This window comes from Neodiprion fabricii, chromosome 3 (assembly GCF_021155785.1).
Source record: "Neodiprion fabricii isolate iyNeoFabr1 chromosome 3, iyNeoFabr1.1, whole genome shotgun sequence".
Lineage (NCBI taxonomy): Eukaryota > Metazoa > Arthropoda > Insecta > Hymenoptera > Diprionidae > Neodiprion > Neodiprion fabricii.
Window position 1 is genome coordinate 29,270,316 of NC_060241.1, and position 23,173 is coordinate 29,293,488.

Genomic DNA, 23,173 nt, shown 5'->3' on the forward strand with positions numbered 1-23,173 from the left:
GTCACGAGGCTAACCTCGCTTAGTCGGTCGCCATGGTAACGGGATCAACTGGCCCGTGCGCCTGCGCGTTGGGCCGACGCCGCAAGTGGGGTCCCAGGTGTGCGGAGGGGGGAGCGAGGGTATCGCAACGAACAACTGAGCGAGGCTTCTCGGCCGAGGGGCGTCGGGGGAGGGGATTTACGACGGGAGTCTCGGCGGGTCGGCGGGGTTGAGTGGACCCGAGCGAGCAACGCAGGGGAACAACTCGTCGGACTTGTGCCGTGTGTGCGTCGACAGTATTCTTTAACCTAGATGACGAAGCTTGACGGTATAGCAGTGTTACCGCGAGTGCAAGTTAGTTGGTTAGTGTGATTATTCGTAGCATCGAGCGTCGGTACGGGACGTGTGCGCCCCCGTGGGACTCGCCTAATACAAGGCCAAGACCGGCAAAATGTTTGACGTTTTCGGATCCGTGAAGGGCTTGCTCAAGCTCGACTCGGTATGCATCGACAACAACGTATTCCGTCTCCACTACAAGGCTACCGTGATTATTCTAATCGCCTTTAGCCTACTCGTCACCTCGCGACAGTACATCGGGGATCCGATCGACTGCATTGTCGACGACATCCCGTTGAACGTCATGGACACGTATTGTTGGATCTACTCGACGTTCACTTTGCCGAACCTCGCTGGTGAGGTCGGTAAAGACATCGTGCAGCCGGGAGTCGGGCCTCACACGGAAAAAGACCCGACCAAGTATCACAAGTATTATCAATGGGTATGCTTCACGCTCTTCTTCCAAGCCATACTATTCTACGTGCCGCGTTACCTCTGGAAGTCCTGGGAGGGCGGCCGCATCAAGATGTTGGTCCTCGACCTTAACTGTCCCGTAGTAAACGACGAGTGTAAGTCGGATCGCAAGAAACTCCTCGTCGACTACTTCACGTCGAACATGCACACGCAGAACTTCTACGCGTTCAGATTTTTCCTATGCGAGATATTGAACTTCGTGAACGTAGTCGGTCAGATATATTTCATGGACTTCTTTTTGGACGGGGAGTTTACCACCTACGGCGCCGAGGTCGTCGGCATGACGGAAATGGAACCGGAGGATAGAATCGATCCGATGTCCCGGATCTTTCCCAAGGTGACCAAGTGCACCTTCCATAAATACGGTCCCTCCGGAAGCGTGCAGAAGTTCGACGGACTCTGCGTTCTGCCGCTGAACATCGTGAACGAGAAGATCTACGTCTTCCTCTGGTTCTGGTTTATCATCCTGGCGATCCTTAGCGGGCTCAGCCTCGCCTACCGCGCTGCCGTCGTCGCCGGGCCAAAGCTGCGTTTGATTCTCCTTCGCGCCCGAGCTCGCCTATCGCCGCAGACGCAGATCGAGACCATCGCCCGGAAGTGTCAAATCGGCGACTGGTTCGTCCTTTACCAGCTCGGGAAGAACATCGATCCTTTGATATACAAGGAGCTCGTTGCCGACCTCGCCGACAAGCTTGACGGCAAGGACCCCGTCTAACAACCCTAGACTCGATCGTCGTTTTCGACGAATGTTAGAGTGTCGCGCCATGTCCGAGGGGATGCAGTTTCAACATTAGCCACAAATTTTCATATCACAATCGATCAAAACTACCTATTGTTGTCAATAGAAATGGAAAAGAAAACGATTAGTATAAACAACTCCCAGACTTTGGCGTAGGCTCTAATTGTGATAAATACAGGGGTCGGCGTCCACGCGATGCTGCGGAACACTCGAGTTAACGGTACATGTATTATTGCGATCGCGTCTCATTTCTAGAAAACGGCACGTGCATTGATCGCACGCATACCTAGAATCACTGCATGTCCCATCGTGTGTTGAGATATATCTGGAAGACGTTTTCAAGGGTTGTACAACTGCTCTGCACAGGATGCACGCTGTTTACGCGTATATTTAACATACATATATACAGTACATGCCTATGCATATGTATACACACGAATGTACGCACATACACACACTCTCCGTTTTCGGTTGGCTTAGGCCGGAGCAAATAATAGGTTACAATTGGTAGTCGGGACAGATGTTGAACGTCCTAACGCTTCACGACCGTAAACCTACCCTTATGCAGCCCGGCTGCATTCGGCATGCACGCCACGTAGCCTATCTTTGTTTGCGCCCTTGCCCGCCGCAGTTCTCGGAAAGGCACGGTTTACAACCGAAAGCGAATGTCTAAAGGCGGCCCTTTGTCACAGTCAGTCTCACAGCGGTTCTCATCGAGCGGTTTATCTCTGCCGCCTTGCCAGACGCCACCTATTCACGCATACCTGCTTCTATCCGTGCACTCTGTGTGTGTGTGTGTCATTGTGTGTTTTGAGGAAAGAAAGGAGAAAATGATAATTTTTGTCCATCAACGCACACATAACCGTATACCGATTCATAGATGTACGAGCAAGTGTTGCAGCCGTGATATTTTTTTTTAATATTTTTGCGATAGCGCACCGTTGCACGCCGTTCCCTATTAACATTATTTTTATCGTAGTAATTGGTATACTATTTTAGTATATAGTATCTTTCTTAACCGTAAAGTTTTCATTCCACGAGGGACCAATAAAAATATATGTACATACATACATATGCCTACATATATAATTGATAAGTATATTCAAATGAATTATGTGTTTTTTTTTTGTGGTTTTTTTTTTATATATATATAAAAATACATTATTATTCTTTGTTAGATCCGATCCAATGAGGAAGAGTCACTGTTTGTTCATGCGTCCCCCTTATACAAGTTTCGAACAAAACTAGGGATTCTCCTCCATGAATGATTTAGAATTTTTTTCGTTCAGTTTTACGTTGCTTTTGGTAGTCGCAAATACCAAAATAATGTAAAAGGAGAGAAGACAAATATTTTTGAAAATTGATGCTCAAAGTAAGACTGCCACAAGTACACACTCCATCATATCGTATCTTGTGAAATTTTATATTATTATTAATAATAATGATTAATGATAAATCAATAATAATTCCAAACACGATTAGAGAATTGTGTGAATCGCATAATAGTTATATGATGAATAGATGAAATTACAATTATTATTGTCGAATGTCAGGCTCGCTGTCAGGTTTTCGTGGATTAACGTCTACGCAAATGTTCAACTAAGAGACGCACAAGATGTGAGAATATGCAATATAAATATATATTTTCACTGTATCCTTACAGATTGTGATTGTCGGAAATATTTTATATGTTTGTATATATATAAAAATATTCACTGTAATTTAAATAAGTCGTGAAATTTCTAAGAAGAAAGAGAGAAAGATACTTAAATTGAACACCAATTTTTATTTTTCTTCATTTTACAAACAATCGCACCATTTTCCTTGTCGAGACATCTCATCATTCCCACCTAAATACATTTCAAACGATTTGGTACGCCGAATGTATGCCATACGAGTTTCTATAATTTTCTATATGTATTTTAATAAGACATTTCATTATAGATGTAGCATTAAAAATCGTAAGAGATGTGGCCTGCCGTGTGAAAACATTCAAGCGCGCAATGCTCTAAGACGTTAGACTTAAGGTTTGATAAATTGCAATAATAGCAACAGTGATAGTTGGCGACAATAGTTTACATAATATTAATGAAACGCTGTAAGAATAAAATAAATATCATATTTTTTGTAGCCTTTAAACAAACACGAGAACTTCTCTGCTCCTTATCGTTTACCACACGATTGTTATTATTTCTTATTATCTGTTTTTTTCTCTCTCTCTCTCTCTCTCTCTCTCTCTCTCTCGAGGTTTCCTTCCTTTGTTTTTTTCACGGAGTATCTACACGTATAATTTATAATTGTGAGTATACACTTTGTATCTCGTCACCTCGTCGTCACGCTAATTGGTTTTAGATCATCAATTTTGTGAAATCAGCTGCGAACCTTCTTACTTACTTTTAGCACAAAATGATTGGCTGGATGCAATCATTTCTCACGAATGCAATTTTCTTTATTGTCAATAATCTTATTTTTATTATTATTATTATTATCATTATTATTATTACTAGTACCGTTCACTTCGCTACAGTCCGTGCTTTGGGTATGTTCTGAGATTAGCCTTTCCGTAATAGGGCTTTGTAGTCCAAGTGCCTCGCGAGACAATGATATCTATTCATAGATAGTTATTTTATTGATAAGCAACCCAGATGCTATAGTAGTTAATGAAAATGAATAAAAAGTGCCCGGTCAATTTTTAAATTAAATGTTTCGCCTATAATGAGCCGTGATTGTGGTCGAGTGAAGACTGGATAAAATAAAATCAAATATTTGCGAAAAGTGTTCTCCAAGGGGATATATACGTGATAGTTACGAATTCGCTGCAATTTCTTGTAGATAATAAATAGTGAGGAAGATAACGAAACAGACCTGTATTAAAAATGAAAAGAAGAAAACATGTTCAGCTAACATTCCATATTGTATAATTTATGCATACGAGCTAACAAAAGAAAGACAATTAAGTAAGTAAGACGATAATAAAAAGAAAGAATTAATGTAAAGATGCAAACTAGCCGATCAAATTGAAATAAAGATAGCTGCAAAACAGTACCTACTTCACCGTCTTGTTTTTCCATCTAATCACATTCGGCTTCTCAGTACTTTTTATCCCGCGTAACTCCTTATATAGGGTCATTCGTTCATATATTCATTCATTCATACGTGTTATGACGCGTTAATTCTTATACGTTACGGGGAACCCGAGAGTGACGTTTCTTGCAATTTCCGAATAACACTGCGATTTTAGTGGAGTTAAGAATATCGTATATGTCCACGAGTTATTCCACGACCTCGGTGTAGAGAAAACTGAAAAACCTTTTCCTCCGCCTCATCTGATAGTGTTGATGTACTTGGAAAAACGATACGAAGGTATACGCGTAAAATTTTTAACTGTGATTTAAGCGTCTGAAATAGTCGCGTTTATTACTTCGTAAGGTCGAAAATCCTACCAGAGGTTTCGTTTGGTAAACCACGGTTACGAGAGTCTTATAAATACACTGTATGCACAATGTACGGCGTTATTGTAGGCTTCATTACGAATGTAGGCGTCCATACTTACACGTGTATATACACGCGGATGTTGAAACATATTCAACGGCGCTGCTTATTCCTATACCTACCTTTGTGCTCCAGCTGTGTATATTGATGTAAAAAGATTCTAATACCTCAGCGTCGAGAGGCACCGTCTTTCATCTAGTCGAACAAACGCCGCAGAGAAGGCGTACGGGGATTGGATGTACGTGGGTGTGCCTTAGACGCGGTAAGGACAAAGTTGCGGGTTCGTCGGGTACGCCTCACCTGGAGATGGAAGTGAAAGAAAGGCGGTTCGACCTCTCAATTGCTATGCTTCTCGGTTCTCATGTTCCGAAGACCTATTTTTTCGCACACGTGACACCGCTGCCCACGTGTTGAACATGTTTCATTTCCACTGGGAAGCGGACACTGCATCTCAAGTCAAACGGTCAAATCTTTAGATGATTGTAAAATGACGATAATAACGTTGAAAACATGTGTAGGGTTGATGAACAACGTATAACCGAAAGATTGTTTCGATTTTTATAGTAAAATCCATGGACAGGCAAGCAATCATTCATGGCTTTGGCCTGTAACGGAGGGGTACATGTTTAAGTCCTGCAGGAAAACGCAGCACCTTCGAGACCTTCGGCAGAGATTACTCTGAGGTGATAATAGCTGAGATAGCTCTAGGTGCCATATAGATAAATCGGACAGGCAGGCCTACTTCCACTAACTAATTCTACGTTACGTTTACAAATCACCGACAATTTGCGTAATTCCTGGACAAATTGAGATGTAAGACATCAATTAGTTGTAATGCGAAAGAACTGTTCAAGTCTATAATGACGGATGTGATTCACATATTTTTTAGCTTACAGATTCACATTCCTCGAGGATATTGACTGCACGAGTGAGTATGCAGATACTTTTGAGTCCGTATTTCGAGCCGGTAAGAAGTGAGTCAACTATATCGGTAGAGTGACGAACGCCGATTTAATCCGGTTTCGAGGTTTCCTCTGCTCGAAGCACCGGGTTACAATGCTACCCCCATTGGCGTAGAGTCGACCACATGGTACACCGATCGCGCCGATTTGGCGTACAACTTTTTCTTCATCTGTACGCACAATTACAGGGCATTAAATCGCGGAAAAACATCTAGCTACGAGTACGATTATTGCTTTATTAAATTGACCTCCAACTTTATTGCGATTGCCCGATGCCCACGGCACCACCCTCCTAGGTAATCTAACTTTATCATCTAATGACACACTCGTGCATATCTAAACGTCACAAAGACCGGTTATTGAGGACCGTGCATCGTATCAACGCTGTACTGCAGCAATCCGGAGCTCGCACGCGACCAAAGAGGCTTGTAGAAATCTGACCGTTGTGTAAAACGATTCATGACAGGCATCACGTACTTTTCCATAACGAATTCCATTTAGCCAATTATCACGCTCGTTCCCGTTATCCTCGCATGAACACGTTTTCCAGCCTCTCCGATATCAGTTTTTTTGTTTATTCAGGGAATATATTTACGTACACGATAAACTTCGACCAATGCAGCCGATGGCCACTGAAAGATTGTCATACCGTTCGTCGTCCGTTTTCCGGGCGAGAGACATTTCATTGTGACCACTGGTTGCTGCAGTTGTCGCATTACGGACGAAACGAGCGTATAATACTGCCAGGGTATTCGAAATAAACGACTCTCGAGAAATTTAATGGTGATTGATTTTTCGCCAAATTCCACCAAGTAGAGACAGAGCCGCAGGCTAACGAATCTTCGATCGAGGAAATAATGACCGTCTAATAAAAAATAGAATCACGAAGGATTTAGCGATTTCGAGATTCGAAAAACGTATTTTAAGTACAAAACCGTAGTGAAGTGACGAACATTAGGCACAACTTTCGAAAAATTGAACGGACAAAATACGGTCGATATCTACTTGGCGGTTCAAGGTTCACGGATTACACTTTCACGTACGACTGCAGCATCCGCGATTCATAAATCACCTGGACTGCATTTACAACTTGCATCACGAATGATAAACACGGTATAACGCCAGCTCTATCCAAGTCTAATTGAAAATAATCTCGCCTCCGTGACCTCTGTAATAAATAAACGGCAAAAAATAGCCCCCTCTGTAATCGCGCAGAATTATTGGCAGCCATCGCGTCGTGGAAGAGACAATGAAACACGACGATCCGAACCTTTCGACGTCGACGCTATTGCCTCGTACCTGTAGGGACACGCCGCGTCAAGCGAGACCCTGAGACCGTCACCACGGGTCACGATCGGCGGACGACGTTCTTGGGATCCATGGCGGCCGGCGAAGCCTGGCGAAGATCCGGCCGGCCGGGTTCGGCATCGACTGGGCATGAGGCCCGTCGGGCCCACGGGGGCAACGGCCGGTCACCGCCGGTGGTAGCCGCGGTAGCCTGTACGGGTTCCTGCGTTACGTGTATATTAGAGCCCGAGGACTCTTCTCCTCTCGTCTCACGAACTCTGCGTCCTCGGTCGAGCATCGTCGAAACCCAAGACGGTCGTGCACGGGTTGTATTCCCAATGAGCAGCCCGGGGAGCACGAGGAATTCAGAGACTACCGATGCAACTTTCATACGCCTCTCGGGCGTAATATGACAGAGACACGTGGCCCACACGTGGGACTCGCTGATCGAGTCGGTTTCGACTACCTTTGTCGGGGGATTTCGAAGATCGACGGTCCGCAGCCTGCATTCCGATTACCCTACAAAGACACGAACCTCACGCGGACTTCTGCACGACCGTTTATTGATGGCAATCGTTATTACCGGCCGGCATACTTCCTCGTTAACTTGCCCTAATTAAGGCGTGTCTCGTATAATTACATATATCCTTCGGAGTTACGTTTTGTTCTAGATATTGCCCGATAGTGACTTTGATACAGTTTATTATTGTAGATGTAGAGCGCAATGAGGCGGACTCGGCGATAAGATTAATTGCCTCGCTTGTTACAATGATTTTCAAGTAGCGTGATCATGTGTAAATGTAGCTACACGCTGTTTTTCATTATCATAGACTTCCCAGCATTCTTCGCCAATCATATATATTAATCAATTCTATGTTTAGCCGTTCATACCTCGGGTACCGAGAATTATCGTCAAACTTTGCCAAATACATCACGTTCGCTGTATTTCTTTTCCACTACCATAATCTACAGCGATTAATGTCTCACCTTCTTTCTCCAAATTATGATTTCTTCGATTTCTTTTCGAATTTTGATAAAATTTTCACAATTTTTCCCTCATTTGTACATAGCTGTATCGATTCGTTCTATTGCTCTGATTGCTGTATGAAAGCAAGTCAGACATTTTTTTTTTTTACAAAAAACGTTGTCACGCTCAACTTGCGTCGAAATTCAAAGAGTGGCTGAATTGTTTCGGCACGGGATTGATAGAAAGTGGATTCGTTTTAATTTCCGATTGATTTTCTTAACGAAATTTATAAAAACTTGAGAAATCAAGAGACGCAATAGGAGGCCTAAACTGGAGGAAATAGGAGGTGCTTATAACCTACTAAGTCTGCATTTTTCCATCTTGCATAATAAATGTAAGAGACGACAGATCTTATATAATTGAAAAAATTAGGTAAAACGATCGAGGAAGTATCAGTTAAGTAAAATTATAATCTCGTTGTTAGTCGTGTCACGGCAGACGTATATACCGTCTCTTTGCGGACTCTATTAAAGAGGTAGAATTTCTCGTGAGTTTTGACGTACATTATAACGCTGCACGTTTGTTATCTGCAGTTCGTCGACGCAAGAATAAAATTCTCGTTTCTCAATAACTTGCTTAGTTCTCGAAAAATATAAGTTGTGATAAAAGTTGATACAATTCAAACTGCGGTCGAGTAAATTCTTGTTTCGAAATTTCCTAAACCTTGATGCAACAGGCGAAGCGGGACGGAGTCAGTCCTATTGAAGCATGCCGTAACTCACGTAGATTATCACAACGATTTCGTTCCGGTTCATAAATCTAATCGCATCGCGATGACATCGTTGTTTTATACTGTCGGTTGATTTATTCGTAGATTTTTTCGTCGATTCTGGCATCAAGTAAGTATTTGTTTTTCTGAAATAGAGGTATTTTTTAATCGGTAACATTTCTTCTCATCAGTATTACGCCCATCCTGTTAAAATGGCAAAGCTTCGTCTTTACCGCGGGTGAAGAAAGGGAAATCGCATAATTGGAATACCGCGATGAAGGCGTGGCGATTCCCAGGATCAGAACTGTTCGCTCATGCGTACTGCGACTACGTTACGTGTCGGAGTTCGAGTGACAGACATTTCATTGTGATTGAAATGCCTGATGCCTGTTCGTGGAACGAATCCAACAGGTGGGAGACCTGTCATACCCTACGTGTCAGGTGGCGATAACCTTATCTTTCACGTCCGGAAAATTCTGATCGACGTCTGTAATCGTAGAGTAATCACAATTCGTTGCAAGGTTATAGTCGCGTCTCTCAGGGTCTTGTAACGATTAAGAAATTCAGGGAATCACACCTCAATGCCATGGGGCGATAATACGCGAATTTGGATTCCGCGAAGTGCCAGAAATCGATTATTGTCGATCGAATTACCCTGACACATAAATCCGCTATGCGGGTACAATTAAGCTTGCTCCTTTTACCAACGAATGAAAAATATACGTTGAAAGACAGATTTATTATTCTCGTTAATTTATCTCCGACTTTAAGATTTGAAAATTTTACCCGAGGCGTTCCATTCACGGATGGACAAATTTTTGGGCACATGCCCACCAATTTTGGCGAGCATGACTCGGAGTTCGGTTTCGTCATTTCACTTGAGAGAGGTGGTAACTCGTAGTAATAAATTCGGCCGTACATATAATGTTGAGCAATATAAAGTTTCTACACAATAATCTTTTACGTAACTATATCTTGATTTTTCGCACTGAAAAAAGTATAGTGACTTGTGCTTTTTAAACATAAAGATCAATCGATTGTAACCACTATTCTGTACAGTGTTGTATTTTTTACGTCACATAACCTTGGGGCATTAAAAAAAAAATGTCTGATTTGAATTTCTTTACCTTTGTGAAAACAATAACCCTTAATTCTTAGGCGGAATTTTACCGACAATTGCCTTTGCTGCAAGCAATATAGAATTAACTCCAAAACTTGTTTGAAATAGGAATTCCGAGATTTTAAGGTGAAAACAAGGTGTGACATTATACGCAAAAGTGGAATAAGTAAAAAATTTGGCAACTCATTTCATGAAAATCTTACTCAGACTGTAGAACACGGTTGCCTGATGTGCGATTTGTTATAAATGAAATAAATTTAAGTCACTATGAGAGGTACAAGTGTTGCACGGCTCGGTGGGGGATTCTTCAGAGTAAACGATCTCTCTGTAAAATTTGAGAAAGCATAAAATATTGTCTTAATTCAAATTTTCAGTAAAATTACGTCAAAGTAAGCTGAAAACTCTGACAATGAATCATGATTTCACGCAAGGAGGCTTATCGCTGTAAGGTGTGTGTTTAAAAACACTGAAGCTTACATCTACCGCAGATAGAAGCCTATCATTGGGTGTTAAAATGATATACGGATAAAGGTATGCCGGTGTTCTGAAAACAGTGAGTGTCGGTGGGAGTGTACGTTGAAGAGATAAGGCAAATAAAATTTTCTTGCTTCAGTTTGAGTCCAATCAGTAAGTTGAGACGTCCTCGTCTACCTACCTTCCAGTTGTTTGTTCAAGTGTTTAGCACTCCGACGTCACGTCGGTAGACACGGGTAGACGTGTTACTTTTCGGGATAAGATAGCAGGACTAAGGAAACAATCGCAGGACTTTGTGGTGAACCGACGAGCTGTGACAATTGTATTTTAGGCAGCACGGATTTTTTGCAGTAGCCCATCCATCGCCTCAACAATGGCTACCGTTTTGGCGACGTTCTCCGTCCTGAAAGACCATGTGAAACTGAAAGTCACACAGGACGCCGTGTCTATCGACAATCTTGGTAAATTGAGACAGCCATTAACGTAATTTATTAGCGAATAAATGGTCAATTAATCACAGGGTAAATAAAAGTCGGTAAATAGTAATTATTACGTATCGTGGTTGGATTGTAAGAAAAAATTACGTTAAATGAGAAAAAAGAGTTTCACATTCGTAGCTCGTGATGAAATGATTTTACCTTATGTGACAATTTATCCCCTCGCAAGATTTTGCGCTCGATTTTATTGATTTGGTATTCTTCGAACTACTTTGAGGATGAAACAATATTCAAAATAAATATCAACGTTATTTTACGACTTATATCTTTTTGAGTGTTGTTTAAAACTTCGCTAGAAACAATATTTTTGATCTTCCGAAATGGCAAATTCTAGTACGTTAAATCGCTCAGGATTTCTAAGAATGTTGTTGTAAAAACACTTGTGCATATCTTTTCAGTCTTCAAGTTACACTACCGGGCAACATTTTTGGCACTACTAGCGGCATCGTTGCTGGTGTGTTCAAGGCAATTTATCGGGGAACATATAAGGTATTAAATGCCGTTTCAACTGTTCATTGTTACAATTATTGAAGCCCGGACGATTGAAGCAGATTCAAGTAACTTTCCAAAAAATTTAGATGCATTGCTGACCTGGCGATACCACCGCATGTTATAGACACCTACTGCTTTTTCACATCGACTTTCACGGTGGTAAGTGAACTATCACAGATACTCGCGATAAATAAGGCGTTCATGGCCGTTAATTTTGTATTACGTGTGTTTCGTTAAGATTAGGTGTAGTGGGTCCCTTTCAACTATTCGATGGATCTCTGTGTCCCGTGTTGAACGCTGCAGGATGGCCCTTTCATTAGCGCGATGGGTTCACGGAGTCCTGGCGGTTCATGAGCTACCGTATTTGATTTGATAAGTGCGATCCTTGCGATAGGCCATTTTCGGAAGGGACTGCAAACCGCGTATACAAATAAATCGTGTTTGCAGTTAACGGTTTTCCTCTAAAGGAGTCGCGCCGGTAAACAGTAGATAAGAATTAATATCACGTCAAATACACCATGGTTTCGTAAGAGCCTCAAATAGTCGTAGAATACATCACTCGATACGATAGTTGCATCACATCTGCCACGATTGTGAGGGTCGTAGCTTTTCAACGGAAACGCTGTAGAAGGATATTAATTAAATGCAAATTATAAGGAGAGCTTACTGGGAAGTTGATTACATCAGGCCAAAGTCTCGCAGCGTGTAAACCTTGTCGGATTGAACAGATGACGCGGGCAAATAGTTTTTGGTATTCAGCTAAGAAACTTGGCTCAATAGCGTTTAAGTGTTGAAACTGTTTTCTCGTGAAGCTTGCTGTGATTCTGAGCAGGTACATTTAGGTATGTCCGAATGAAAAAATATTCATATTTACCGACCAGAGATTGACGTATAAGTAAAATTGGTGCGTGGCCTGTGAAGTTTATACAAAAGAACTGAGAATATCGATAAAAAATAAATAATGTTGTCTACTTTCTATCGTGTGATGATTACACGAATTTGAAGAGTTCCTTTTGTTTCCCGTACAAATATGACCCCCTTGTACATATACCTAAAGATTGAGTCTCCGATAATTCGACTTCTCAAGCAGTTACACGTGTGGGTTGTAGTTATGTTGGAACTCAATTCGTATGTGAAGTTCATCACGAAAGAAAACAAAAAATCAGACAACCTCGATAGGAAAAATATAATAGCTGTCAGCTAAAAATAAATCGTCATAGCATAGTAAAAATATTTTTGATCCCAATGTACAAACCGCGGGACTCTTGATATGATTTGTACTTGAAAGTATTCCTTAATACTGTGAAGTCGGTATGTCTACACAAGAATATGCACCATGCGATTCCGATGACTAACAATAAGACAGTCTCAATCGATGTTCAATTGGGCGGAGTAAGTTCATCGCAGAGCATGTTATACGGTTATTACATATGCTTTAATCGGTTTGTCGTCGCGCCGAAGATAGCGCCCACTTTACGGCGACACAAATAGATAAAGACACGCAGTGGTTTCCGATTTAAAAAAATATATTTACCGTATCTAAACTGCCGCTTCACCATTTCACGATGACATATCAACTTCATTATATCACCCAAGAGAAGAAACTTCTTCGTCGACCTACCGATGAATCGCTATAACTAATATATGTACATAGGTGAAACACATGGACTTGGATGCTGTGAACGAGGGAATTTTACCGCATCCTGGAGTTGGTCCCGTCACCGATGAGGATCCAGTCGTCCATCACGCGTACTACCAATGGGTTCCTTTTATTCTATTTTTTCAAGCAATCTTTTTTTACCTACCGCATTACATTTGGAGATCGAAAGAAGGTTAGCGATATTTTCTTCTTTGATGGTTCAATCGCTTCGTAGTAACCTGGTACTGATAATACACAGAGCAACACCTACGATATTCGGTGTAGGAAAACATGTTTTTCGAATTAGCTGAACCCGTGAATCGGGTGAATCGGTTTCAGGTGGGAGATTGAAGGCTCTCGTAGCTGGACTTAAGTTGACTTCTTTGTCTCTTCGAGACGAAGCGATAACGGTTAACGATACTCTGACCATCCCCTCGCGTCTCGACACTGAGCAAAAGCTGCAGACTATCAGAACTGCATTTCTCAATCGGCTCCACGTGAACCGGCCCTGGGCCTACTACCTGGGTATGTGCGAGGTCCTCAACTTCATCAACGTCCTCGGGCAGATTTACGCCACGGACGTATTTCTCGGCGGTGCATTTCTGGGTCTTGGACACGGCGTAGCCAAGGACAAATTTGACGACGAAATCGACGTGCTGGACATAGTTTTTCCGAAGGTGACAAAGTGCGATTTTCGCAAATACGGTCCATCCGGAACGATTCAGAGGCACGACGCGCTCTGCGTCATGGCGTTGAACGTTGTCAACGAGAAAATTTATATATTTTTATGGTTCTGGCTGGTTATTCTTGCGATAATCACCGGCTTAGGACTTCTGTGGAGAATTCTAACCATGCTACTGCACGCCAGGTTTGTGTAACTGTAATTCCGACCGCATACCTTCCGGCGAGACCAGGGTCCTCTGATTTTCTAAATGACTCATCGAATTCCAGGAGCAAGAAGTTCAACCAAATGGTATTCACGATGGCCTGTCCCGGGCGAAACAATCCCTGGAACGTGCTCACGGTCACTCGTGAGTACAACTTCAGCGACTGGCTCTTCCTCTACTACATTGCGAAAAATATTGACAACCACGTGTTCAAGGGGCTCTTTGAAAAGCTGGCCGAAGATCTTCAAGAGCGACGGGGCGAGGGGTACGAAAAACCCCTGCCGCCTATCCCGGAGGAGGACAAGGAAGAGGGCCAGCTACTGCCCACTTACGAGTACCAGCGGAAACAGGCTTAAGCCGAACATCTCCCAGGTGAAAGGCATTCCGCTAGATGGTTAAGCCTGGTTTATACTTCGGGAAATAAATGACGCGAGATTTCGACGTAGTTATCGATCAACTGATCGCTCCTGTTTCGAACCGGTTCAGATCTGATACGGTATTTTATAAACGACCCAAAGTGTGCCATACGCAATCGAGATATCTTGCTCATTAGCCGATATCGCCGTTTTTTTTTTTTTGTATAGTTTTCAGCACGGATTCTTCTCAGCTATATGCTTCGTGGCTCTCTCTGCTTAGACGTCTTTCTCTTTCTTACTCTCTCGTTGTACGTGTACATACTTATTACAGGCGGATTTCCCGGTGCTGCGAGTTTTTTCATTCCAGTATCGGTAGCATTCTATTTACATATCTTTGGTGACATTATCGCTTGAGGTGTTTTATACGAGTAACGAAGATATGGATTACAGTGTGGCGTTTTTCTCGGTACAAAAGTTCAGCCGTTGGTGCGATGAAACTTTGAAATATAGTACAACGGAGGAACTAAATTTCATCTCATTCAGTGTCGCGAATCATTTCAAGGTTGAGAACCTCTTGTTCCGGTAAAACCCGTTTTAAAACTGAAGGCGCCATCGGCGGCTAAGTGTCGGAATGAAGAAGTGAAATCTTCTCAGGGTTCCGCTAGGGCGGGACACCCTTCGGTACCCCAATCGACTGAAATTAATGCTATTCGCATTCGTTAATTATAAAAAATTAGTACGATTGCGTCTAAACGTCAAGAACGGGTCTTTTCAAAGTGCGACGATGTTTCTCGTTGAAACCTTTTCGCCGCTCGCCGTATTTAAAATCAATTAGATTACATTGGTATAATCAGGTAAAATCAGAAGAGACAATTTGGGAGAACATGGTAGCTATATTATACTATTATCAATTCGGTGATACGTAGATAGCCTTCTGCACTTTCTTGACTATGATTGGAAATGATACTTAAGTGGTGGCAATGTTCTTGAATTGGGCGCCAATGACATTCTGCGAGAATACTCGTGGTAAAATCCAAAGAAATTTCTGGACTACGTGTCCGGTCTATACTTTACGGAAAGCATCTTATAAATTTTCTACCTCCGGAGATAAATCAAACCAGCAGAAAGGCTTCCTCGGAAAGAAAAGAGATAATAGTCGTACGTGTAATCCAGAAACCATTCCCGCTTGAACGAAGAGAAGGGTAAAGAAAAGGACGTCTACTTCAAATCTCTGGAGTCTCACAAATCCTGACTCTCAGCTGAATATACTTCGAAAAACTGTAGACGGATGCAAACTGGCTGTGTATGTGTAAAACGAAGCTACGATGTCGAACAGGTCATTGAGAAAACTCGGTTCATCAAAAATATCCCATTCGATCGACCAAATCTCGTTAGTACGTAACGATTTTTATATCGTTCCCAGGTGTGAAGAAAATGTTGATGTATCTATGTATATAACGGCCCTTGAGTGTTCAATGCGTAGTTTTACAGCTATAAAAAATTTCAATCCGATTAATTACCTCTCCAAGAGCGGTAAAGTGTGTTCCATTTGTAAATACCAGAAGGCGAGTGAACGTATTTAGCCATTAGCCAAGCTGCGTGACACATCGAAAGGACGCGTGCCTTGCGCAATAGCTGTGTATGTGTCAAGTACCGTTGTAATAAAAAACGAAATGAAAAAAACCAACACGCACGCATTAGATTCCATCTGGCCGTATGCAATATATATTATTTATTAATAAACGTAAGACGTTTTTTGATTAGGTATATTTCATTACGCAATCATTATCCATATGCGAGATGTTGTAACGTCTGAGCCTTCGCTCCTGACCTTTAATACAAGTGCTTCCATAAATTTTGAACAGAATTTAATTTGCCAGCGCCTCCGAGCTCCGCAGTATCGTCTGCACGGCATATGTACAAATCTCGAAAAATAGGCGACACCGAACCAGTCTTCTACCAGCTAGACAAAGCTGCTCCGCTGCAGCTTGCAACAGAGAAAATGTGGCCAGCAGCTGTGCATCGGTGTTGTACGGAGGGGAAAAGGTCGTTTTACAATTCCTAGCTTGAAAGGCACAGACGAACCGCTTTGCCTGGAATGAATAGTCCACCAGGTATAAAATGCATCTATTTACCGGGTGGCCGATTTGAATCTTTCGTCATGCTGCCTTCAGTCTAGTCGCGAATGATTCTACTGTACTTTGATTACTTGTCTATTTAAAAACAACGTTCAATTTTCACGTGCCAGTGATAGTCTCGTATTAATTTTCAATTTCTCCCGGCTCGCAGGACGAATGTGCCTAAGCGCTGTACCGACTGCCTGCCGTACACGCATTACTTGAATAATCGTGGTACAGACGATATGGGCCTTAACTGAGGGGGGCGTTGTCACTTAGCCTGCTCAAATAACTAGAGCTTTTATTAACAGTTGCTCGTATGCAGTATTATACATATATACAAGTGTGAGGACGAATACGTGCCTGGTCGTCAGACTCGGTCGCGACGAAATATGACCTGACAATAAAACGTCTTGGGAGAATGAATGCATGTAGGTACAAGTTTATGATGGGTACGCAGGCACCCGGATCCTCGGTACCTGCTAAACTTGACGCTCCGTGCACAACGACCAGCCGGAGGTCAGGCCTGTAGATTATATACCTGCGAATCCGTACAGGGTGTGCTGAAAAATCTAATCGGCCATTTGCAGCTTGTGCATTTTTGTCGATGTAGGTAAGTATGGGCAAAGAAAAAGGACCGTCAAAATGGGTTTCAGCTTTAAAACCAGATGATTCCTCGATAAATTAGAAATAGTCGATACATAACTTCATGGACAATGCTTAGATTTTTAATTTCAGAGTTTGTACCGTAAATTACTCCAAATGGGAACGATAACAAAGAGGCAGGCGAGTAATGTCGTGAGATCGCAGCTTCAAAGCTGAGAAGAGCGATACTTTGTGGTGAAAAGTTACATCACAGTTCGAACGACACGAAGAGCAATTATCGTCGAAAGTACTGTGAACACTGCTTGAAACAGATGAAATTGACAAAATTCGATAATTTTACAATTTGATCACGATGACCTTCCATACCAGCCGAGTGTCTGTATTGGCTTCTTCGGCTTACTTTTATACTCAGTGTTTGCGCGTCCTCAATAAAGAAATATTGGTTGAGGACAACAATGAATTGCTGTGATTCAATATTCAAGCATCCCAGCGATGATTCAGATTCTCATATACAATAAGTAACAATCTACGAAAATGTGGTTGACTATTGGAATGTGCGATATCGTCACCAAGAAGTGAGCTGTTCTTATAGTACTAGTTGATTCAAAGCTCGCTCCGCTTAAAGACGATATCATAAGTTTACGTGGTACACCATGAGAATTCGTGACTTTCCAAAGGTTGAGAAATAGTCTGTATTGGTTAACAGTTGATCGCATTCACGAATCCTCACGATACCCTCTACTACTTTCGTAGTAAGTATAAATGTATTTCCAATGTTAATTTTTCTTGATAATGTAGGAATTAACTGCTGCAGAAAATGTAAAAAAGTTTTACTCTCTATCCACGTCATATTTGTAGTTTGATTGTTTACCAGTCAACGATTACTATGCAATGTTACTATATGTATAATAGTCGTTTTGTACGTATATTTTATTTGTTCTTTAATCAATGTTTGTTATACAGTAAATCATCGGTAACTCGTTAGTACGATTTTTGTGAAATATTTATCGGAATCAGATTCACGAAATAAGCAAAGTAATCCATTATTCAAATTTGGTATGACAATATCGCTATTGTCGTCCAATACATCCCCGAAAATTACAGAGTCAAACGTCATGTCGTAATCCACAAAGAACACTGTGATATTCGTTTTCAATTCAGAAACAATTAAGCAAGAGATACAATCTTCATTTTCGTCTATAGCTCCCGGTCTAGCTATATTATCGATGTACAATTAATTTCTCAAATTCAAGATGGCATCAAGGATGTCCGAAGTCCACGATGTGACAGGGTAAAAAATAGAGGTACACGCTGACACTGCAGAGTTAGCTGTGCATTGCTTTCCCCGACTAGATTGTTGAGAAGTTCGAATCCGCTTGGTGAACAGGCCACATATAATTAATTAATCAAAATTATCATCATCTCTGCCAGTATCATGGGTTGATTTCTCTTTGTTTTAATTAAAATCAACGATTTTTCTATTATTACGATTAATTTTTGGGCTTTCTTTGGCCCTTTTTGTACGTAAAAGTTTTTTCTCAACATCATTGTCATAACTGGATGACAGTTTTCTTGTACTCTTTCATTTTCAACTTATTAAATTCAATTCTAAAAGTTAGTCAAGTAAGCACGAAAAAGTCTACTCAACTCTTGTCAACTCGACTCAATCCTCCTTGAAAATGAATTCGTGTTGCCAACTTGAAAATCGCCAAAAGCAACATATTTTATTCACATAAACCAAAAACCACAAACCCTTGAATCTGTCAATCGTACACGAGAGCCAATTTGTCTTGTTAACTTTAACAATAAGGAAAACCAACATATTCCAGCCGTCCAAACCGCAACACGAAAATTATCAATACAAATGTATTCTTAGTTACCTCAATTTTATGTTGTCTCGAATGAAAAATCTTAACACAAATCGTAATACTCTCGTCATCCTTTGCTCTATCATTGACGGTCAAAATGATGACAGTCCGGTCAACGAAACGGCAAATGACTAACAGGACCCAGCCAATCAACGCGCGAATAAAATTTCTCAACAATAGTCAAGATATTTTGAGTTAGAATGGTCACGAATTAATGTTAAAATCAGTTGAGTAGGAATTTCATTAATGGATTCGTCACACACGTCGGTTAGATATGCGGACGCTGAGTCGTCTACAACTTTGACCACGTGTACTTGGAATCCGACGGCATTCTAGAAACAATGAGCCAGATGAAATCATTCGTAATAACAGAACGCCGTAGAATGTAAGAAGTAACGTACTAGAAACGAGATTTATTATTTATGGTTGCTGCATGTTTAGCTTACGCTGTATTACGATATTATACGTTCTCGTTCTTAAGTGAAATGCAAAAAGCATAACGTTGATTCAGAAATTTTCCAGTTGGTAAAGTCTCTTTATCACTCTTGAATTGTATCAAATATGTAAGATAAAAATCAGACGACTAGCTTTTCCGGACAGTTGCGGACAAGCTGGTGAGTACGTAACAAACCGGATGTATAATACTTTCTGTCTTTCTTCGTAGAGTTCTTGTCCCGTCAAACTGTTCTTGGGAGAGTGCGATTGTACATTCCTTGTCTCTAGACTTCAATACCCAGGGGTAACGGGTCTTTTAGGTGTTTAAACGTTAATTTACGGCTGAATGAACTTCAGGTCGAATAATCCGGAGTACATAACGGTCGTTAGAGTAGGTTCAAACTTTGATCAATTGATTGCGTATTCCATACGTGACCCTTTTGGGGATCGCATCCATGCTGCAACAGAAGTTGTGCAAGGATGACCGAGAGATAATTCCAAGAGATTTGGCAAGAGTTTAAAAAAATGTAACGTTATAATATCGCTGCTCATTGTTACTAGTTTATAAAATTGTCAAGTTCTTTATCATCGGTATCCTTTAGTATGCAGAACGAAAGACATACGAGTGAAAACGTGTACAGCATAAAATTATACGATTCAAAAATGTTTCCGCGTACAAAGTGGAACAATTTCCGCGTGTAAAACAGAAAATGTATGACGAACCTGCATGTTACGAATTACTCTATCCTTTGAAGTTTCAAGTACATCCTTTCACCTCTACTTTGCGGTTCAGTTAAGGGGATACCTTACTTGTTAAGTTTCCTTCATATCATACGGAAACACTCAGTTGGGGTTAGTCGCGAATGTCGATTTGTTATTTCTTTGCGGTTGTGGCGGCAACATGTGACTGCAGATAAAATAGACTAGGCGGTCGCGGTAGACAAATAAATAGTGCGCCTTATTGTTAGAGCCTCGTTCGAAGCAACGCGCGTTTCGAATTATGTTCACAGAAGCCCGTTGCCAGTGTTGACATGGCACGTAGGTATGCCTAGTGCTCATAGCGTTAACTTAACGTAGTTGACCCTCAGTGGTTCTCAATCTAAACCAGCATGACAACCGACTTGACACACGTCGGTAAAAAGAGTATAATCACACGCGTTGGAAAGGCTCTTTTACAGAAATCGGTATACGCAATCCGTGCAGAGCTGTTACCCGAGTCCGTGATTAGAATTTTAAACTGATTACTCGATAATTACTTTTCGAAAGGTAGTATCGACGTACGGGCATTCACATTTTGCGACAGCCCGGGGGAGAGAAACTTGGTATGCAGTAATTAAATGGCTGAATAGAAAAAAGAAAAAAAAAAATTCAAGAATCGAGAGGTCGGTACCACGATTATAATCACCGATCGAGGTCGTAACGGTGCGATCGGTTCGATCATCAAGATAACGCCCTGTATTGTCAATTATGGACTCTCATACGAAACCGGCAATTTTAAACGTACAAAATATTTACGCTACAGGTGTAACAGCCGAATAAATAAATTACATATGAATATGTTATTCGTTAAGCCCCCGGTATGTTTGTACAACGTCTATAGTCGTGGATTGCTGACAGTTGGTGTCAACAATGCGCACGTAACATGCCCAAAACGGAAATAGCGGGATCTGTTGACAATTGGAGTTCTAAAATAAGGTACCCAATAGGACAACGAAGGAAACGAACACTTATTGCTCTGTCTGCGTACCTCGACAGGGATTTTCTGAGTTACAGTACTACCTGGTTGATGTCAGTCAGGTAAATACGTGTACCTACCTGCGGTATATACGTTACACACATGCGCGTTTTAATTCCATGGTAATATTTGCTTGTTAGCAAAACGGAGGAGAATGTTGGAAGTCAAAGCGTCAAGGGCATCATTTGATTGTTTCTCTGTAACGGATGTTCACGTATTATATCGGGTGTTTCTAAAGTCTGCCATTTCAACGGAACATGGTTCGAACGGTACTTCGGAGTGATAAAAAGCTTCGACTCCAAAACTTTCCGCATGATTAATTGTCAACCTTTTTTCGGCATTCTATGAGCTTTCAACGTTACTCGGATAATCAAATTTCATTATAGTCAACGAAAGAATCCTCGAAAGACATAAGGTAAATTATAAATACTTATTTATTTGATAATATTTATTTTGAATAATATGCATCTTTCACTTATTTTCTTAAATATAGTGCGTTCCAAAAATTCGATTTCAGAAACACGTGACGCGTCTATCCGCTGAAGTTTCATCATACTACAGTATACACTCTGCGATTATTATAAATTACACTTCAGACTCGAGATCAGCGAACTCGGTAACGAAATGGGAACAAATTTCGCTTGGATTCAATTTTTTTTTTCGTATTATTAAAATATTAAAGTATATATTAAAAAATAGTTTCTGCTTTTACTTGAATCATTACGTTTAGAATCAATGAAAAATCATGAAAATTTTACAAAACCTTCCCAATTTATTTGACGGGATGTAGTATTTGTAATCCGTAAACCAATTGCTCACTGCAATTGTCATCGGACGAAGTTTCCGGAAGTTTCCATCTCCGGATATTCGTTATAAAGCTGGTCATCGTGTCACAGCATAATGTAAACAATTAACATGTAAGATTCTGTGAGACGACAAAAACCGCTACGAGCAAGTTACATGCGAACATTCAAATACACCCCGTAAAGCCACCCTGGAGAAAATGTCTACGACTACGCATTTTTACTGAAATTGAATTTAAAAAATTGCAATTATGTATAAGTTATCACGAAGAATTGTTCATTTTTTTTTTTAATTTTAGTGTCTCGTGGATTTTTTACTGAAAAAATACAAATTTCCATGAAAATTTCCAAGCTTTTATGAGAAACTATCTTACAATTATTGATAAAAAATTGTACGAAATTATCCAATTTCTCTAGCAATTCATGGAAGATCGTAGAAATCATTTTCACCAGGGTAAAATTTTCTCACTCGCCCCTGCCGCTGAAATAATAACTACGGACAGCTGTGGGGATTGGTTTCAACCCCTGCAGTATCCAATATCCTAATGCATAGGGTCTTGTCAAAAATCCGGCCCCCTTCGACGTTGTAGCCTCCGACCGCACGAATACCCGCTGCCTTCGTTTTTCGAATCACCAAACTCACTTTTGGCTGCTGTACCCTAGTTTTTATCCACTCTTGCACAACGTTGCGACAGTGGCCAAGCCGTAGATTCAGTAATTCCTGCACTGGTTGCGTCATATGTGATCTGAGTTCATATCACGCTTGGCATGGGGCGGCCAAGAACAAAAAATTATGACAAGTTGACGGCGAAGAGACCGCGTTTCTCCTCCTTCATCGGTTCGTCTGCAGTCGCTGGTTATAAATTAAGGACAGGAGAAAGATGCGCCTGCCTCATGGTTTGAATCGAACCAATCGTCTCGTAGCAGCTTGTTTCATTTGACAATACTTTTTACCCGTTTATGAGAGGGGGGAAGATAATGTCAGCGTTAGATAATTATGTAAATTGAGATGATTTTCTCGGCTACAAAAAAGATATCGATAAGATATTATCGTAATCTATTATATGGGCTGCTGGAAAGAGTGACCCTCCGATCGATGTTTTTTTGATGACGTTAAAGCGGAAAAGGAAAAAATTAAC

General features: G+C 41.2%; 2 protein-coding genes across 2 annotated transcripts; both read left to right on the forward strand.

Annotated features, from left to right (window-relative positions):
• The first annotated feature begins 206 nt into the window (after positions 1-206).
• LOC124177341 (innexin inx2) lies at positions 207-4,573 on the forward strand. Its single transcript, XM_046559640.1, has one exon. The coding sequence runs from the start codon at positions 431-433 to the stop codon at positions 1,502-1,504; it is 1,074 nt and encodes a 357-aa protein (XP_046415596.1). The 5' UTR covers positions 207-430; the 3' UTR covers positions 1,505-4,573.
• A 6,079-nt stretch (positions 4,574-10,652) lies between these two features.
• On the forward strand, positions 10,653-15,829 carry LOC124177338 (innexin inx7-like). Its single transcript, XM_046559638.1, has 6 exons — positions 10,653-11,060; positions 11,495-11,585; positions 11,675-11,747; positions 13,243-13,420; positions 13,567-14,095; positions 14,179-15,829. The coding sequence occupies exons 1-6, from the start codon at positions 10,973-10,975 to the stop codon at positions 14,468-14,470; spliced, it is 1,251 nt and encodes a 416-aa protein (XP_046415594.1). The 5' UTR covers positions 10,653-10,972; the 3' UTR covers positions 14,471-15,829.
• The last annotated feature ends 7,344 nt before the right edge of the window (positions 15,830-23,173 follow it).

Coding starts and splice junctions, on each gene's coding strand:
- LOC124177341 (XM_046559640.1), top strand. CDS start 431: ATGTTTGACGTTTTCGGATCCGTGAAGGGCTTGCTCAAGCTCGACTCG.
- LOC124177338 (XM_046559638.1), top strand. CDS start 10,973: ATGGCTACCGTTTTGGCGACGTTCTCCGTCCTGAAAGACCATGTGAAA. Junction 11,061..11,494: donor CGTGTCTATCGACAATCTTG/GTAAATTGAGAC, acceptor ATATCTTTTCAG/TCTTCAAGTTACACTACCGG. Junction 14,096..14,178: donor ACCATGCTACTGCACGCCAG/GTTTGTGTAACT, acceptor ATCGAATTCCAG/GAGCAAGAAGTTCAACCAAA.